We start from the raw sequence: 20,000 nt of genomic DNA on the forward strand, positions 1-20,000 counted from the left end.
GGTCAAAATATGACTTTAAAATCAAAGATTAGGAATCTAAAAGATAGCTTCTTGTTCTCTGCACACGTCTTTGAGGTTTCATTGCAAATAAAAAAGAGACAGCGCCCTCTGTGGCCCGGCATACTAACTGCATCGTTGTCCGCTACTGCAGTGGAAACGCAACACTTTTTTTGTTTTTTTGTTTTTTTAAACAGATCATGGCGTCGTCACGTGAAACGTTAATAAAAGCCGTCGTACCCCGGGGTTCAGGAACAGGCTCAGGTTCTTGTGCAGGAGCGTCTGGTTCTCCTGGTTCCCCATGCAGAACTTCTGCAGGAACAGGTGTGTGTACCTGATGATCTCCTGCATCTTGGTGTCGCTCTGCGGACACACACACACACACACACACACACACACACACACAGTCAGTCCCCCCCCTCCTTTGTTTCCCCCTCAACCTGTCGAGTCGCCCCCCCCCCCGGAGCCCCACCTGGTCGTAGGAGACCTGCAGCAGGTCCAGCATGACCTTGTGGGCCCCCATGTTCTTCAGCAGCCGCTGCTGCTTCTTCCAGACGCCGCTGCTGCACATCTTGTTTAGCCTCTCCAGGATCTGCACAGCGACAACGGGGCAGGGGGGGGGGAGGGGCGTAGCTCAGGGACGGTCGCCCACAACTCTCATCCGAACCGTTTTCAAAAAGCACTCACCAACGAACGTCTGTCGCCGGGACAAACCTCCGTTTCTCACGCTTGTGAATTTAGGTGAAAGAGGTTGAAACTCACCAAGATTCTACTTGACGGAAGTCCCACTGTGATTAAGTTTTCTTTGGGTGGAGGGAAACTAGCAGAATTAACATTTTGGGTGTTCCTCAGGGCTCGTAACTGGTTCCCCAAGCATATATTTTAATTTATTGTAAATTTTTAGTCTAAAAAGGGAAAATATGTCTGTAAACCAACATCGATTCTCCAGTACTTTCAGTACAAACGAGAGTTTTAGTTGTTTGAATCACATTTAGTAATTGTTTATTTTTGTAGATATCTTACACTCATATTGTTTCCTCTTTTGGCGGTTTTTAATGTTTTAATACAAAATAAATGTGAAATTCAGCGTCACGGAATCATAAAATGTGGAATAATAATCAATGATCTCGTGATAAATTTCAATTCAACGATTGAAAATACATTTGATTTCAAAATATGAGCGACAGATCAGATAACAAGAAGATTTGTAATTGGCTGGATTTTACTTTCAAATCCTTGATTCTTGATTTGTTTCCAATAGATTCTCTTGTTTCAGGCGATTTGTTGGGAAAAATGTGATCAAACGTAATTATCAGTGAAAAAAACAAAAAACAAAACACCATCGCTAAGGAGACAGACGAGACACCGTGACGACAGAGAGGAACACGACAAGCCCCACCCACATCCATTGATTGACAGGTGATTGGTGCGAAGTGTTCTGCAGAAAAACACCGCAGTGAAAACTAAACAAACAAACAAACAAACAAACAAACAAACAAACGTTTCTCCTCACCTCTTTGACTTTCTGGTAGTTCTCGTTACCCTTCTCCACTTTCTCTTTCTTAGGCGTTGCGTCCTCTGATGCCCCCTGGAGGATGTACAGGTTAAGACAGCAGATGGAATTCTCTCTTGGTTGTCACACTCAAATCTTCTGTCTTTGTCAGCAGACGCGTTTATTCACCGTTAAAAACAGAACAAACAAAAAACCAAAAAAAAAAGCAAACAGGTGACAGAGGACAGCGTGACGCCCGACATGCAACAGAAGCCCCACAGGTCCCACAAACCCCGGATGCTGAAGACAGCGGAGACACCAGCAAGTACCAGTACCACCAAGAGTCACGGCCAGGACGCCATCAAGACCAGGGACGCCATCAAGACCAGGAACGCCATCAAGACCAGAACGCCATCAAAAAGTGTGTATTAGTTCCAGGAGCAGGTGGTTAAGTTTGTTATTCCTTCTTGAAAATGCTTATCGTGTTGGTTTCAAGGCCTTATCGTGTTGGTTTCAAGGCCTTTGATTCAGCTGGTTAGTGAGTCGTTTAGTTAGTCGTTTCTATGTACAACAACCTGCAGCATCAAAAAAAATAAATAAATCACAAAGGTAAAAAGATCGACTGTGAAATAATGACGGCGTCTCCAAAAACCCTTCAGGGAGCTGCCGCCAGACTGAGGCCGTACGCTGATGATACTCTACACTTCGTCACCAATGAAAACTACGTATTAAATTAATTAAGTTTCCATTTATTAGCGCCTGGGCAGATCGAGCATCACACTTCAAATCTAAAGGCACGTAGTTCGTTTCCCCGATCATAAATGGTGAACAATTAAGAGTATCATCAGTGTACAGAAACTATTTTTACATCAAGTTTAAAGAAACAACAGAGGTTTTGTATTTGGGAGGTGGTTCATTATAGAAATACTTTATTAATCCCTGAGGGATTATTTTACACTTTATGACACGACATGAATTAAACTGCTGGTATGACTTCTTAGCTAAATTATCACCGTACGCTGACGATACTCTACTGTTCCAAACCGACTGTGTTCACTGTTATTTTGTTAAGATAATAAATTCAACAGTAGATCATCATCAGCATACGTGTTTATTTCATGAGAGAAGGTTCATGTTATGTCACAGATTTTATATTACATCTTTAATCTTTCTTTTTAACTCTACAAATTACACGTGTCCTGAACCGAATCTTTGTTCCACGTTCATCCAGCTATTCCTCATCAGCCCCACTGAAGGAGCAACTTTTGTTTAATACCCTAAATAATTTATTTAGAAACATCTGAGATAAACAGCTTGTGTGTGTCTGGATGAAGGGGATGTGAGTGAAGACCAGCTAGATGAAGACCGTTCTCAGTTTAGAACACAGACCAGGAGACATGGAGGTACTCTTTATCGTGATCCATTATATCTGACAACAACTGTCCTCTTTGTTGGATCTGTGTCGAAAGTTGTTTTTTTTACAGACTTGGAGAACGTTGTGTGGAAAGTCTGGATCTCCCTCATTTCGCGTTCGTGAGCCACCCACCTCTCCTTTCTCCTTCTTGTCTTTCTTGTCCTTCTTGCCGTCTCCTCCTCCCGAGCTCTTCTTCTCCACCCACAGCTCGGACTTCTCCACCAGCGTCCGCAGGCGATCCAGATCCGCCTTGATCAGCTTGTAGTTCTCCACATCCTGCGCCGAGATCAGCAGCTGGACCTTCGAAACCGAACGGGAGGCGCAGAGTGAACGGAAGTCCGCCAACGTCAGGAAGCTCGCCACACTCCCCTCCTTACCTGTTTGAAGGTGTGCAGCACTTCCTGCCGCTGGCTGAAGTGGCGGAAGAGCAGCTGCAGAGCTCCGGACACCAGCGGGGCGTAGTCGTGCATGGTGAGGTGAGTCAGCACTCGCAGGAACATCCGCCCGCCCTCGTCGTCCACCTCCAGGATGCTGTTCCCCTTCCTGCAATGACAGAGGCGCACCGCGTCACGCTCAACTCCCCCCCTCCATCCCCCGCTCGGGGTAATTACTTACCCCACTCCGAACATGGCCTCCGCCTGCTCGCCGATCTGCTGCAGGTTGATGGTGGCTGAGGACGGACAGACGGGTGGAGCTCAGACACAGCGGGAGGCGTGAGGGAAAGGAAACACTCTGCGCTTTTTTGCTGAGATGGCTTTACCCGCGTGCTCCATGTTGGTGGTGGCGTCGGCGTCGGCCATGGGGTAAACGTCCACAAACTCCTTCTTGAAGACGGAGAGCAGGAAGGAGATGCGGTAATCCAGACGCACGTTCAGGATGAACTGAGGACGAGAGGAGGAGCAAAGAGAGGAATACGGACGCCTTTGAGGGAAGGTGGCAGGACACAACCACATGAATTAAGTTTAGACTCGAGCAACACAAAGGTTGATGTTCTCTGTTGTTTTTAATGAAACGGACACTAACATACATGTAATAGGTTATATGAACATAAAAAGACAATGTTAAAAAGATTTTAAAAACTAGAAAATTCCAGAGGAAATCTTGTGTGCCTGCCTCTGGCTGCTAACGTCAGCTCGCGACGCTAGATGGTGTTAGCATCTCGCCACTGCTAACGAGCAGTTAACTCGAGTTAGCCTGCTAACTGTCTAGCAAGCTAGCTCACAATACTAACAAGCGATGACAACTCACATTAGCGTGCTAACAGGCTAATGCTCTAGCTCACGATGCTAACTCAGAAAATAAATATGTGGGTCACAAGCCCCGCTGATCGACCGTCACTGATGTGACGGAAACATCAAAAGTCATCATATTTACATACACCGTTGTGAGATTTACCTGCAAGATCTCGAGTATCTTCAGCTTGGTGTCCATGACCGTCAGGTCCATCTTATCGATGCTGTCCTTGCTGCCTCGCTGTCCGTCGAGCCCCGCCCCTAGCCCCGCCCCCCTCTGACCCGCGCCACCAAACATGGACTGTTTCCTGTTGAGCACCATGGTGGACATTATCTGGCCCATGCCGTGAATGGAGCGCTTCACGTTCTTCCCTGCAAGTCGAGCAAAGAGCAGAAGAAAGCGGCCGACGTTTAACCATGAGCGACCCGGTTTCCAACATGTAGTTACTTTTTTAAAGCGTAGAAATTGAGGCGATCGTGTCATGAAAAGGAGAGTGTCATCAGCATACTGGCGAGTGACACGACTTTAATGTGCAGGTGAACCGAGTTTAACTCTACGCCGATGATACTCTACTGTTCATCCCATACTTGATATTCCAAAACGTACATCTTTTAAGATTAAATTAAATTAAATTGAATTAAACTGGCTCAGAAACTTTTACAATATGAACTATTTTGAATCTTTTGACGGTAATATTCTGCTTTGTGCGCTACCTGACGCGTCGTCATGGAATATGGGTCCACCGTGTACGGGGTTGGGTCTGCAGTCGATGATTCCCAGCAGAGTCCTGGTGAGTCTGAGCAGCTCAAAGAAACTGTAGAAGCCAAAGTAGATGAGATGTCGAGCCAAACTCACCACCTGGCGGGAGAAGGAGCGGAAACACGGGGAGTGGTGAGAGAAGCTCAAACCGATCGGTCGGGAACGCGGTGGGCGAGGCGACGGACCTCGTACGTGAGCTTGTTCTTCTCCTCGTTGTGGAACGGAAGCTCGTCGTTCAGGACGTTGTTGAGGTACTCCTCCATGAAGGCCATCGAGCTGGAGAACCGGTTCTTCTTGTTGTCGCGGCTGTCGTCCATGTTGGAGTCGTAGCTGAAGATTAAAAAAAAACAAAAAACACAACACACCGGCCATGTGATGAGTGAGGAGCGTCTCGTGCAACCACGCGACTGGACGGCGAGCGTCAAACCCCTACGCACTCTTTGATGGTGATGGAGGTGGGGATCTCCGTCCAGAGGCGGGCGAACTTGACGGGCGTCACCAGCTCCTGAGGGTCTCGGTCCACGTGCGCGTGCAGCATGAGGCGGCAGAAGGACGCCCGCAGGTCGAAGGGCAGCGTCTCGTCCATCATGCACAGGAAGATGAGCTCCACGTCCAGCTGCTTGGAGATCTCGTCGATGGCGAGGTACTGACGGTCCAAACACATCCGGGCAAACAGCTTCAGCTGGTACCTGAAGGGGCAAACAGAAGAGGAACCGGTCAGCGGGGATGCCCCCCCCCTCCCAGCTGCCCCCTCCCCCCTGCCCCCTCCCCCCCGCCGAGAGGCGTCATCCACCTGTAGTAGGTGAGGACGTTCTCGTCGTGGGCGTTTCCCTGCCGCGCCTCTTGAGCCAGCTGCCGGATGCTCTTCTCCTGCTTCTCGTTGGTCTTGTCCGTCCACATCAGCCAGACCTGCAGAGACGCCACAACACCTTCAGTGGCAGCAGGGTACTGGATCGCCGCTCCTCCGTGATTCGCGGCCACCAACCTCGTCCTCGTCCGCGTAGTCGTCCATCCCCAGGTACGCTGCCTGAACGCCACCGGACGCCGTCTCCTTGGGAACACGGCGCCTGAAGGGGACAGCGAACACGACCAGAGTCAGACAATGAGAAGAGAACGAGTGATTCAGTGAGCAAGACGATGACGAAGCTTCGACTCGCTCTACTCTGCCTCTGACTGGGCGGTACTCGCCGCGTTCACCGATTTGATTGGTTAATGTTTGTGTTCACGTGCAGCGTGAGGGCTGACGAGCCAATTGGAAGGCAGAGGAGGGCGGGTCGTTACTGGGGATGGGGGGGGGGGAATATTGGTTACCGATAAATTAGACCGAAATTAAGTGACACTCGGGTCTCACTCTGTTTTGATGAGGATGTCCTGGTTGTGGGGCTCCAGCACACACTTGCAGATGAGCTCCTGCGTGACGGGGATCGCCACGTTGTTGGAAACGCACAGGTCAGACAGGTAGTCGAGAAACCTGCAGAGTCCGGGGCGGCGAGAGGTTAAACCTCAACAACCCAAACACACACACAGGCGTCACTCAAGAAACTGGAACTCCGCCGTGTACCTGGGCTCTCGGTTCTTGCGGACGAGGCTGACGAACGTCTCCACCTCGGTCTTGGTGATGTGCTTCTCCAGCAGCTTGCGGTTGTTGTGCAGCAGGGCGGTGATGGTGTCCTCGGCCAGGATGTCGTACCCGATCTGACCCTGCATCACCCCGAACTGCTTGGCGATGTGTTCCTGAGGGCGAAAGCGGCGAGGCGTGGGCAATTCGAACTGAACCCGAAACGTCGACGCCGCGTCCTCTACCGCAACTCACCTGGTTCTTGCGGTAGTCCTCCTGCGAGTGTCGCAGCACTCGGTAACACAGCCGGAACATGTACTGGTAAGGAGAGTTCTTCTGGTCCGCCAGCTCTTCCAGACGCAGCAGAGGACCCTCGCCTCCGGCCCGTTCCTTAAAGGGAGCCTTCAGGATGCCAAAGATCTGGTGACAACAACACAACTTCCTGGTGACAACGAAAACACGCTACAGTTACCAAGGAAGGTTATATTCAAAATCCGGCCAACAGCGGGATCGACAGTTGGTCAGACAGTAATAAAAACTAAATCTGACCAAGAGTCATAAACTCAACCAAACAATCCAACAATCGGACCAAGAGTCATAAACTCAACCAAACAGTCCAACAATCGGACCAAGAGTAAACCAGCTGCCGGCGGCTGATCGGAGCTCCGACCTGTTTCAGAATGTTTTGCTCTCTCATGAGTTTCTGTCGTTCTCGGTTGGCCTTCGTCATGACGACGTCCAGCACCGCCTGGCCACTGTTGATGATGTCCGCCACGAAGAAAACCACGTCCTCCAGCAGCTTGATGGCAAACCTGAGGAGGAGAAACAATCTGATATTAGCACCTCCTGGTCCTGCTGCTCCTCCTGGGACCAGGTGGGACCAGGTGGGACCAGGTGGGGCCAGGTGGGGCCAGGTGGGGCCAGGTGGGGCAAGGTGGGGCCAGGTGGGACCAGGCTTAGTACCTGCGGTCGTTCTGGCTGATGAAGCCCTGGGTGAACTGGTCCACCACCGTGCTCAGCATCGCACTGGCGTCGTTAGCAAAGTCCAGATCTCGGATTTCCATCACGGGAACCGACACAATGGCAAACGCCTCCTTGTCCTCTTTGGTGGGACACGTCCCCAACTGCAGGAGCGCGACAACAACAACAACAACAACAACAACACAACCACACAATGACACACAACCGTGGCAACAACAGCAACACAAAATCAAAGCTGCAAGCACGTACGCAAATGCTAACATGTATGCTAACGCTAGTATGACACTACAAATTAATGAGCGAACAGCAGCAGAGCTGCCCTTGATACAATGACAAAATACATCAACAACAACACAACCACACAATGACACACAACCGTGGCAACAGCAGCAACAACGACACAAAATCAAAGCTGCAAGCACGTACGCTAATGCTAACATGTATGCTAATGCTAGCATGTATGCTAATGCTAGCATGTATGCTAATGCTAGTGTGACACTACAAATGAATGAGAGAACAGCAACCCTTGATACAATGACAAAATACATCAACGACAACACAACAATAGCACATGACAACAACAACAACACTGTAAAAGGAGCGACTGAATCAGATTTTTTTCATCCCTCTAAAAACTATTCTGTCGCTTTCTGTGAACGACGAGTTGACAAGTGAGTGAAAGTGAGTAAACGTCACCATGAGGCGGATCGGTCGCTCCTCATCGATGTCGATCGGCACGTTGGTGCTTTGAATCCACGTGTTGGTGCATAAATGTCTGAGCCGGACGTACGAATTCCTGTGACACACCACAACACCGTCAGGCTGTGTGCGTGTGCGTGTGTGTGTGTGTGTGTGTGTGTGTGTGTGTGTGTGTGTGTGTGTGTGTGTGTGTACCGCGGGACGAAGGAGTCGGTCTTCTGCAGCGTGGTGGGGTCGAGCTCGAACAGCGAGGCGATGTCGTTCCCGTGAGTCACCGCCACCAGCTTGTACTTGATCCGCTCGCCGTGGGAGCGCTTGTTGCTGCGGCCGCCGTCCATCTGGGGTCAGAGGTCAGAGGTCAGCAGCGCCTTCAGGCTTTAGCATGTCTTAGCAACCCGTTTTCATTGTTTCTGACGGGTAAATCTTTAAAAATAATACAAATGAAAACATCTTTTAAAATAAACCTACATCTTTCAAAATAATCCTACACCTTTCAAAAATAAACCTACATCTTTCAAAAATAAAGCCACATCTTTCAAAATAAAGCCACATCTTTGAAAAATAAGGCCACATCTTTCAAAATAAACCCACTTCTTTCAAAATAATCCTACATCTTTCAAAAATAAAGCCACGACTTTCAAAATAAAGCCACATCTTTCAAAAATAAGGCCACATCTTTCAAAATAAAGTCACATCTTTCAAAAATAAACCCACGTCTTTCAAAAATAAACTCACATCTTTCAAAAATAAGGCCACATTCTTCAAAAATAAGGCCACATCTTTCAAAATAAAGCCACATCTTTCAAAAATAAGGCCACATCTTTCAAAATAAAGTCATATCTTTCAAAAATAAACCAATATCTTTCAAAATAAAGCCACATCTTTCAAAATAAAGCCACGTCTTTCAAAATAAATCTACATATTTCAAAATAAAGCCACATCTTTCAAAAATAAACCAATATCTTTCAAAATAAAGCCAGGTCTTTCAAAATAAATCTATATATTTCCAAATAAAGCCACATTTTTCAAAATAAATCCACATCTTTCAAAGTAAACCCACGTCTTTCAAAGTAAACCCACGTCTGAGCCTGCAGATGTCAATCAGTGACTCACCGAGGACGACAGCTCAACAATGTCTCCTTTATAACCCGGGTTCTCCTGCAACAACAACAACAACAACAACAAAAGTTAAATTACAAAGTTTCCGCCCACATTGCTCATTCAACATTTCACCACTGTTGCCACGGCTACCTCTGCAGCCAGGTAGTTCCCCGTCGCCAGGTGTTTGAAGCGGTACAAGCTGTTCCAGTGTCCGGCGCCGCCGCGGCACGGGTCGTGATGGACGACCTGGAGGACCAGCCACAATTCAGTGTGTGTGTGTGCGTGTGTGTGTGTGTGTGTGTGTGTGTGTGTGTGTGTGTGTGTGTGTGTGTGTGTGTGTGTGTGTGTGTGTGTGTGCGTGTGCGTACCTCCACCTCCCACAGGGCGTTGGAGCTGGTCGCAGACGTGGCAGACTGCCTGAGAGTCGTGCGCAGGAAGACGTGAAGTTTGCTTTTGTACTCGTCACACGTAAGAAACTTCTCCTGCTCAGCGTGGAAGAGACGCACAACCTCGCCCTGACACACACACACACACACACACACACACACACACACACACACACACACACACACACACACACTGCTCCTTTACCATGTCAGACTACTGAGTAAGCACTTTAATATTTGCACTTCATGGTAGGTTTTTAGGAAAGATTATTTTAGCGTCTTTGATCCACCATATTGTTTTTATATGTTGTTTTTTTTAAACCTTGATTGGTTTTAAGTAGGACATCAGTTGGAAAATAGCCTTGTGCTAATCAACAGTAACCTCACGAAGAGATCTACAAATACCTAAAAACGAATAACTAACATCTATCAGGGAATCACACTTCTTTCTGGTGAACCGAGAACCGAGAGTGAGACTCCGACGGTGGAACGTCAGGTTGAGGGGGAACAATGTGCACTGATGATGTTGTGGAGTTTGCTCTCACCCCTTTGAGGACTTCCTCTCTGTGGTCGCTGAACATCATGAACAAGTTGATCTTCCAGCTTGTGTTGCAGTTCACCGAGTTCACCTGCAGGGGGAGACAAACATCATCAGTTCGGTTCTCAGGCGGTATGAGGGGGTTGTGTGAAGCAGTGTTTTTCAACCTTTTTTGAGCCAAGACACACTTTTGTCTTTGAAAAAACTCTGGAGTCACACCACCTCCACCCGAAAATGTTAAAATGTGAAACTCTGTAGCCTCTATTAACAATATAAAGTCTTTCTCATCAATGTTTTATCAACAGGAATCAAATAAATACAGAAAAAAAGTATTTCCCAATGTCTTTTTTTTAAATAGTGACTCCCTCAGTGTGAAACCTGGACCTGATGGATGAAGAGCTGAGATCCTGGTTCACATTCTTCCTTTTCAAAAACTTCTCCATCACTGTCACTGACACAGTACTTTGATACAAGATGGTAGCAGGAGGTGGAGATGAACCACACTGACGTCTGTCACTTTACATTTCACCTGCAAAGTTCTGTGCTGCCCTCTAGTGGCGAAGAGTATTTATACACGATTACTCTGCAACACACTGTCGCTGAGAGAGCAAAGGTTTTTTTTAGAAAAAAATGTGAAATTGGATCATTTCCCACGGCTCAGCTGACGAGATCTGGAGGAAACACCAGTGTGCCGCGGTACAGTGGTTGAAAAACACTGGTGTACAGGGTTGTACAGTGTGTAGTATGGTGGCTTGTACAGACAGTGTGTTGTGTTTGCTTTGTTTTTGGGTAGGGGGGGGGGGGGGGGGGGGTCGAACCTCTTTACACCCTGCATGGTCGCTCAGCTCGTAGTTGGAGGCGTGCAGCGGCTGACCTGCGTTCACCGGATTCAGAATGACTTTGTCTCCGACGACCACCTGCGGCAGGAAACACTCCGGGTCACGTGACGCTGTGTTACGTGTAGCGACCGTATGGGTACACGTGTAGTGAGACGTGTAGCACGCGTAGAGCGTCCTGTCCTCACGTTGTCTCCGTTGGCCCTCAGCTTCCAGAAGGGTTGGATAAAAAGCCACGAGCCTTCGTTTCCCGTCCCGTCCAGCGTGACCCGCATGGCGTTCTTCTCCAGCAGCGCCGGCAGACGCTTGTTCACCGTCAGGTACTTGTTGCTCTTCATGTGGAGCAGCTGCACACACACACACACACACACACACACACACACACACACACACACATACAGGACACATATGAATGAGTGGACGGTTCAATTCCCGGCCTGCTGACACTCGTTTGGGGTCTTTGTGTCGTTTTGAGTGAGATTAAATTCCAGACGGAGCGAAAAGCAGGAGAAAGTGCAGTTCAATTATCTTTTGTTCTCAAGATTGTTGGTGTGTGACACATCCATCAACACACACCCTTTACACACACACACACACACACACACACACACACACACACACACACACACACACACACACACACACACACACACACACACACACACACACACACGCGCACACACTCTCACTCACAGGGTGTGGTTTGGTTTTCTCCTGGATGCATCAGACAGATTGTTGAGATAAGAGTTCCTGGAAGAGAGAAAGGTGTGTGTGTGTGTGTGTGAGTGTGTGAATGTCTGTGTGTGTGTGTGTGTGTGTGTGTGGGGGGGGGGGGGGCATGACAGCTCTCCAGCCTTAAACCTCAATCAATATTGACACTAACAGATAACCGAGTGTCAGCACGCAAGATATTAAACAATGTCTGTGTGTGTGTGTGTGTGTGTGTGTGTGTGTGTGTGTGTGTGTGTGTGTGTGTGTGTGTGTGTGTGTGTGTGTGTGTGTGTGTGTGTGTGTGTGTGTGTGTGTGTGTGTGTGTGTGTGTGGACATGTTCAAACTGGTCTGCGGGTTTGAAACGGCTATGAAAGCTGCCTGCCGCAGTACGGCGACTGTCCATGTGGGGGCAGCAGAGAGAAACAGCTCAGACTCATCAGTCCAGAGGAAAAAGATCAGATGTGAGCGGTTCTGGTCGGTTTCAGACTTTCCAAAAGAGTTCATTCAACACAACTCGTACATACACGAGTGTAATAGTTCCTACTGTGACCCTCTAAAGGGTTAAAGGTTTGTGATTTAAGGTGGAGCCACATTCAAGGAGAAAGGGAAGCGCTTTCCTGAATCAAACTGGAAAATCCCAATGGAAATATGTTCCCGGTGTTTTGACCTGCAGGTGGCGCTGAGTCATGTTTCAGCAGGTGACCTCACCTGGCATCACGGTCCCGTATTTCACCACGTCGCCGTGAACCTTCTTGTTTTCCGTCTCGTTCTGCTTCTGCTCCAGGTTCGATGCATGCTGCGACACAAAGTTCACACCGAGTAAAGACCGTCAGTCTGCCGCTGGACCGTGGCTTCGACACAGCTGCCACACTCTGACCCAGTCCCACGGTCCGGCAAGGCTCCGGCACTGTTCTACAGTCGGACACCATACCACACGGTGGCACGCCTCGACATGGAAGCACCGTCCGATAGAATCGTCCCCAGTAGAACCTCAGAGTCTTTCACCTTGGTGCAGCTGGGGCCTTCCCTTGGCGTTTCCCTACCTGAAGTTTCTGCAGGAGAACGACGTCGCCGATCTTGTCCTTCTCGTGTTTGGCTTGTTTGGCTTTCCAGAACTGTTTCTGAGCAGAGTACCTGCTCATTGGACAAACCTTGAACAGGCAATCTGCAGGGACAGGGAGGGAGCTCGGTTAGGGGAGGTGGGTGGGTCTGTAAGGAGGTAGGTCAGTTAGTTTGGGTCAGTAGGGTAGGTGGGTGGGTGGGTAGGTAGGTAGGTCAGTAGGGTAGGTGGGTAGGTAGGTAAGGTGGGATAGAAGTCTGTACGGTAATAGGTAGGTAGATAGCTGGGAAGCTGGGTAGACATATCGGTAGGGAGGGCACAGAAAGGTATGGGGCAATCAGTAAGGTTAAGTGAGAAAGGCAATAGGTGGATGCGTTAGGTAGGTAGGTAGATACTCAGGTAGGTAGGTAGGTAGATACTCAGGTAGGTAGGTGGGTAGGTCATGTGGGTAGGCAAGCTGGCCGGCGAATGGGCAGGTTGGTAGATAGGTAGGTAGGTAGGTGGGTAGGTAGGTAGGTAGGTAGGTAAATGAGTAGGTTGGTAGGTAGGCAGGTAGGTCGGTAGGTAGGTGGGTTGGTAGGTAGGTAGGTAGGTAGGTGGGTAGGTAGGCAGGTAGGTAGGTAGGCAGGTAGGTAGGTAGGTGGGCAGGTAGGTAGGTAGGCAGGTAGGTGGGCAGGTAGGTAGGTAGGTGGGTGGGTGGGTGGGTAGGTAGGTAGGTGGGTGGGTGGGTAGGTGGGTAGGTAGGTAGGTAGGTAAATGAGTAGGTTGGTAGGTAGGCAGGTAGGTCGGTAGGTAGGTGGGCAGGTAGGTAGGTCGGCAGGTAGGTAGGTAGGCAGGTAGGTGGGTGGGTGGGTAGGTAGGTAGGTAGGTGGGTGGGTGGGTAGGTAGGTAGGTAGGTAGGTAGGTGGGTAGGTAGGCAGGTAGGTAGGTAGGTGGGCAGGTAGGTAGGTAGGTCGGCAGGTAGGTAGGTAGGCAGGTAGGTAGGTAGGTGGGTGGGTGGGTGGGTAGGTAGGTAGGTAGGTATTGACATAAGGTAGTATGTTTTCTTTGAACTCAGCTGATGGACTAATAACACCCTGTAAGAATCAACATATTTCATTTGAACTCAAAACCTCAAACTGGAAGGAGTCGACCTCAAAACCGTCAACACGGGAGAAATGATTACATTGGAGGGATGAGAGAACAAAGAGGAGGAGGAGGAGGAGGAGGAAGAAGAGCAGGAGGAGGAGGAAGAAGAGCAGGAGGAGCAGGTCAATATTGACTCTCCTCTCACATCCTGAATGTTTGAGAGGATCTTCACTGTAGATTGTCTTTGAGCCGAGTTTCACCCGGCGGACGAAACAGAAACACGTTTCTCACTATCGGGTCATCGGTCTGTCAGATTAACTCGAGGAACTCTGAGACCCCATGAGTGTCGAGAACAAGTGAGCCAGACGTTCCGGGTCAGAACCGACTCGTCTGCTCCGGATTCAAACTCTGAGCCGCTTCTGAACCTGTGATCTGGTCCAGCTGGACTCTGGTGGTTCAGCTGGACCGACTTCAACCGTCTTTATTTAGCCTCCGATCTGCACGCCTTACCACTGACCCACAAACACAACCAGGCCAGGGACAGAACCAGGCCAGAACCAGAACCAGGTCAGCACCAGAACCAGGCCAGCACCAGAACTAGAACCAGGCCAGAATCAGAACCAGAACCAAGCCAGGACCATGAGCAGCAGAGTTGACCCAGACTGAGGTGGAAAACAGATGAAAAACCTCTTCATTCGGGACAAGACGCACAATGATGATGTCATCGCCCCGCTTCTCGACCTTAACAACAACAACAACAACAACAACAATGGCGGAAGCAGAAGCGACTGATGCTATTTGCTTTAACGAGCCGGCATGTTGGATTTCTTGAGTACGAGGATTGTTTTTCATGCTCCGTGTCTCCTTCTCGGGTTTTGGTGTCATTTCTGTAACAGCGCCCCCTACAGGCCGCGTGGTGGCAGGAAGAAAAAAGACTGTTTTGGGTCGTGTGGACAGAACCTGAAATAGAGATATTTGCCTATAACTTACCTTTACGCTGTTTTGTGGTTAAAAAAAGTCCTCAGAACTGAACCTAGAACCTAAAACTCTATTGAGAGCTTGTAGTTATTATTATTATTATTCTCCAGATTTTGCTCTCAAAAGACACTAAATTGATGCATTTGGTTTGGAAATGCAGTACATTTTACTGCCGACCGTGAGTCCCAGACCCCCACCAACCAACCTTTAACCCCTACCCTACCCCACCCCACCCCCACCCCCACCCGAGTCTCCCAGCAACAATCTACAAGTGTGTAGAGTGACGGCAAAAGGTTTCTACCTCTGAACTTCTTTGGAGGATTCTCCAGATCTCCAGCGGCCGGTTCCACCACACATCGGTCGTCCACCAACCTGCACACACACACACATTGAGGTTCACTAATGTAAATTGCAATACAAATAAAATGCATTATTATAATTATTATTGTATTAATTATCCTTGCGAATTTGGGCTGATCGATTATGGAAAAAAATCCTAATCATGATTATTTTGGGGCAATATTGAAATCACGATTATTTACATGATTGGAACAGCAATTATTGAACATGTTTTTAACAAAAAACACTCTCCTGTTAAATATATAAAAATATTTTGTAATGTAGTAGTAAAAAATAAACTGTCGTACTGCCCTCAATCTTTTGAAAACAAGAAATAAATAACATACGAATGAGAGATAGATATATTTATATGAATTTTGAGATCGTCAAAAATCTTAACCACCATTAAAATCTGATTAATTAGCAGCCATATTAAGAATTTCACTCCGTCACAACAGACCACTTCCATCTGAAATCCTTACAGTTTCCTCATTCTGGTTGTTTGTTCACACCAACATATTTTCTTGTTGACAAAGTGAGCTAATATGCAAATATAAACACTCACTTGTCGAGGCTAATATGGCGGCTAATGTTAGCTTGCTATGCTAACGTTTGGGCGACTGCCGCTGCAACTCTCCCAGTAAACTCTAACTCAATCAACTTCATCCCCTCGCGTGTGGATTTTTTTTTTTTTTTTAAACAAAAATTTCCTGGTGGTTATTTTTAACCACGTGGCCGCGCTCCGAGTCGGAGCCTGCCCGTCATGACTCGGCAGATTGCGAGCGTTAAACATGACTCAGCAGTGGGAGGAAGCAGTGAGAGTCTGTATAACCAAATAAAGTGAAAGTGCAGCTCCGCGTGTTCTCGTCCCGTTCGGCTGATTTCTGAGCTGCGTTTGACTATTTAAGGCGCCGCAGGCGGTCGGGGGGGGCGAGACGTGACCTGACCCCGGCTCATCGCGCTAAATCTGAGCTAGCGCCAGTGTTTAGGAAACACCGGAAGGCTGACGCACACACACACACACACACGCACACACACACACTCACACACACACACACTCCTGTTATCTGCACATTAAACCTTCCGTCTTGCACATCTGTTTTCATGCAGTTAGCATTAGCGTTAGCGCGGTATAGCAGACGCGTGACCGAGGAGGCGGAGCCTTCATGTCGTCCCTTCACTTCCTGGACGTCAAGGTTGCGAAGTCGTTCACTGCCATAAAATGTCGTTTGTTTTTAGAAGGGAAATTATGAGGGAAAGAAAGTTTTTAACACGATTGAAATGTGTCAAAGGTTAAAAACCATCATTCTCTTCTAACTTTCCGCTTAAAAAGAAAAGATTGTGTCGCTTCAGTTACTACTTTATTTGGGCGTATTAAAAAACAGGCCATCTCTTCATTCATTAGCCTTTATTTAGTCAGGAGAATCACATAGAGATGAACAATTTGTCCTGAAAATACATTTACAGCGTCGATAATATTAAAATGTTCTTAAAAACCAATAAATAGCAAAAGACAAGCACAGGAAATACAATTTAAAAAAAAAGTACAGACACAGTGAGAGCATATGAAAGATAAAACTCTAAAACCCATCAAATAGTTTAAAATAAGTTTGTTAAAACAAGAACAAGGTGATTTTATTTAGTTTCCAGGTGCTGAAAACTCTCCCTGGGAGTTTAAAGTCGTTCTGTAAAGCGCTCCATGTGGACCAAGGTTCACAAGGTCACCCTGGATTGAGCACGAAGCTAATTTCCATCTTTTGTCCCACATAAAACCATACAAGGCAACGAACATATATATATATAGATTTTTTTTAATTCGCTAAGACAAATATGATCAAATAAGTCATCCTATTAACACCATAAAGTGCTGACTCAGGAGTCTGACTGATAAAGTGCCATTTGTTTTGTTTTTTTAATATATTTTAAAGTGCATGATTGTCTTAATGATCACAGGTTTGGTTGTTGATCAGTCGCATCATCCTGTCAGTTAAAACCGGACCAACATGGCGGCTCCAACAAAAAAAACGCTCTTTTATTACTGAAACAGTTCAGAGGAATGTTTCTGACAGCAGACGAGGAATAAACTGTGCAGTCGAAAAGTCGGAACGCCGCTTCACAGACGTTGTGGCTGCCCGGGAGGGGGCGTGGCCTGCCTGGGGGCGTGGCCTGCCGGGAGGGGGCGTGGCCTCTTGCGGAGTACGAACAACCCTGCAGTAAAAAAAGCTCTTTTTTTTTACCGCCGAACTTCCGTCTCGCTCTCACGGCTTCATAACGGGAGTCGGCGACACTTTTCTTATTGTCCGTCTCGTCTTCCTCTGCTTTCATTCATCCTCCTTGTCGATCACTTCTTCTTCTTCTCCTCTGCAGGCAGGTGTGAGTGAATCCTCTTCCCCATAGCGTAAAGCCTGCTCCCGTATGTGGCGTCTTCCCAGAAGGGGGGGGGGGGGGGGGGTAGAAATCATCGGTTGACGTTGTGCAAAACTGATGTAAATGTGGAGTGATGAATTTGAATAAACAGAAAAAAGAGAAATCCGAGCCGGAGCGGCTCGTAGGAAGGGAGGACGTCTACACAAACAAACAAACACGCCTTCGTGTGTGTTTGTCTTGTGAATGTGGCCGGCGGGGATTTGACTGCAGGCAAAAATGCGACGGGGTCGTCTTGTTCCGTCTCCCGCCAGGCCGCCGCTCTAGCCTGCTAGCATACACAGCAGTAGGCTAATGCTACGTTTCTCCTGCACCTGTTTCCATGGCGAAGTTTCAAGTGAAAACGTTTTGCGTTCGCACGGCAACGTTGTGGAAACGACGGCATAAGTCGGCAGAAATTATGAAAATGGGTGCAGTTCGCATGTTGGGCCACTAGTGGGTGCTGTTGTTTTGGGGTTTTTTTTTGTAATGAAACCACACACACACACACACACACACACACACACACACACACACACACACACACACACACACACACACACACACACACACACACACACACACACACACACACACACACACACACAGAACAATATGCTATAAACTTTGACAACGGCTGTAAACAATGGAGACAGCCATACCAAGTTGGACTGTCAAAATAAAAGGACCAAGTCCCAGGGGACTTGCTCTCAACTGAGACTGAGCTCAAGCATTTTCAAAAAGCTTTCAAGTTTAAAAAAACACAAAAACACAAAAACAAAAAAACGCGCTGGAATTTACAATTTTCACTTGAAAGCCGTTTCATTTAAAAGACATCAAAGTCTAACTTCCTTCTTTGTACTCTTGTCAGTTAGAAAGATCTAAGTGTGAAACTTTTCATAAACTGGACAGAGTTTCTGGTTGACGCCAAACGACCGAGACGCTCTTTTCCGCCGCTCTACATTGCTGCTGTCATCCTTACTGTCACCACTAGAGGGAGACAAACCTGTCTCTGGTTGTTTATGATGGCTTCTCATTGTTTACAACTTTTCTTTCTGAGTTTCGGATCATTTTTAACTTTGACTGTTTATCACTTTTTCCTGAACCTGATTGTTTTTTGTTGGGGTTTTTTTTTTTTAACAATATGTTAGTTTTTTTTACAGTTTCAGACTGTTTCTATTTATGATTTTTTTTTTTCTTTTTACAACTTTTTCTGAATCTTTCCAATATATCCTGATTGTTTATGATGGCTTGTCACTGTTTCCAACTGCTTTTTCTTCCTCTTTCCTGCTATTATCTGATCGTTTTCAATTGTTTCTGACATTTTCCTAAATCTTTCTGGTCGTTTCTGATTGAGTCTGACGTTTTCTGGCAGCTTTTCAAGTTTTGTTATTGTTCCTGGTCATTCCTGTTTTTGAAAGAGTTTCCGACCTCTGTGGTGCTGAGATCAAATCACAAGTTTTAATCTTCGCCTAAATTTAAATTCACCGACCAGGGCGACCTCCGTAGTGGCGTTTCGAGCATCTCAACCGCTCTGATGGATCCTTTCTGGATCCCAGTCGGCTCTGCAGAGACATTCGTGTAAAGCAGCTGGACGAAGGAGACGAGGAGGATTTCAAGTCGGTGAAGGTCTTGCAGACGTGTCGGGTCAGGCTCGCTCCCAAAACACGCCACTGCGCTATTGTTCCTCCACGACCCCTCGAATACCAACCGCCTTCCACAATGTCAAGGCACGGCGCTAAACACGCCGCTAACCGCTAATAGAGTTGTAAAGTCGTGTCACTGAGGAATTAACACAGTTTACTGGAGTCAGAAGAGAGCCAACAGCTGGCCGAGCGCCGAGATCTCACAGGAAATGGCTAAAGAGTGTCAAAACAAAGGCTCAAAGAGGGGACTGCCAACAGAAAACTCGTAAAGAACTCAGAAAGAACTTGCAAAGGTGGAACAGCGCAGTAATAAAGAGCTAACGCAATGCTAACAGAACGTCAACGCAATGCTAACAAATAAAGTGGGACTTTAACCAAACTGTCAAACGCACCTGTTTATGCTGGGAATACTGAGGAGGAGCAGCTACAGGACTACAAACATGGAGGATAATGTACAGCTAAATGACTACAAACATGGAGGATAGCGCACAGCTAAAGGACTACAAACATGGAGGCTAGCATACAGCTATATGACTACAAACATGGAAGATAGCATACAGCTACAGGACTACAAACATGGAGGCTAGCATACAGTTAAATTACTACAAACATGGAGGACAGCATACAGCTACAGGACTACAAACATGGAAGATAGCGTACAGCTACAGGACTACAAACGTGGAGGAAAACGTACAGCTAAAGGACTACAAACGTGGAGGATAGCGTACAGCTACAGGACTACAAACGTGGAGGATAGCGTACAGCTAAATGACTACAAACATGGAGGATAGCATACAGCT

General features: G+C 47.4%; 1 protein-coding gene across 1 annotated transcript in view; it reads right to left on the reverse strand.

Annotated features, from left to right (window-relative positions):
• The window catches only part of itpr3 (inositol 1,4,5-trisphosphate receptor, type 3), a 34,873-nt gene that overhangs the window by 14,155 nt on the left and 718 nt on the right, over positions 1-20,000 (reverse strand). The window contains 30 exon segments of the mRNA XM_080496714.1: positions 238-360; positions 470-589; positions 1,511-1,585; positions 3,036-3,203; positions 3,281-3,446; positions 3,519-3,573; positions 3,664-3,784; positions 4,299-4,507; positions 4,850-4,994; positions 5,081-5,225; positions 5,333-5,584; positions 5,689-5,804; positions 5,881-5,962; positions 6,247-6,366; positions 6,457-6,629; positions 6,709-6,873; positions 7,124-7,265; positions 7,417-7,577; positions 8,131-8,230; positions 8,329-8,471; positions 9,247-9,291; positions 9,385-9,480; positions 9,603-9,749; positions 10,166-10,249; positions 10,977-11,075; positions 11,183-11,341; positions 12,415-12,417; positions 12,419-12,502; positions 12,750-12,871; positions 15,114-15,184. Of these exon segments, the coding sequence (XP_080352840.1) occupies positions 238-360; positions 470-589; positions 1,511-1,585; positions 3,036-3,203; positions 3,281-3,446; positions 3,519-3,573; positions 3,664-3,784; positions 4,299-4,507; positions 4,850-4,994; positions 5,081-5,225; positions 5,333-5,584; positions 5,689-5,804; positions 5,881-5,962; positions 6,247-6,366; positions 6,457-6,629; positions 6,709-6,873; positions 7,124-7,265; positions 7,417-7,577; positions 8,131-8,230; positions 8,329-8,471; positions 9,247-9,291; positions 9,385-9,480; positions 9,603-9,749; positions 10,166-10,249; positions 10,977-11,075; positions 11,183-11,341; positions 12,415-12,417; positions 12,419-12,502; positions 12,750-12,871; positions 15,114-15,184 (3,691 nt within the window).

This window comes from Blennius ocellaris, assembly GCF_963422515.1.
Source record: "Blennius ocellaris genome assembly, chromosome: 5".
In the NCBI taxonomy this organism is placed as follows: Eukaryota; Metazoa; Chordata; class Actinopteri; order Blenniiformes; family Blenniidae; genus Blennius; species Blennius ocellaris.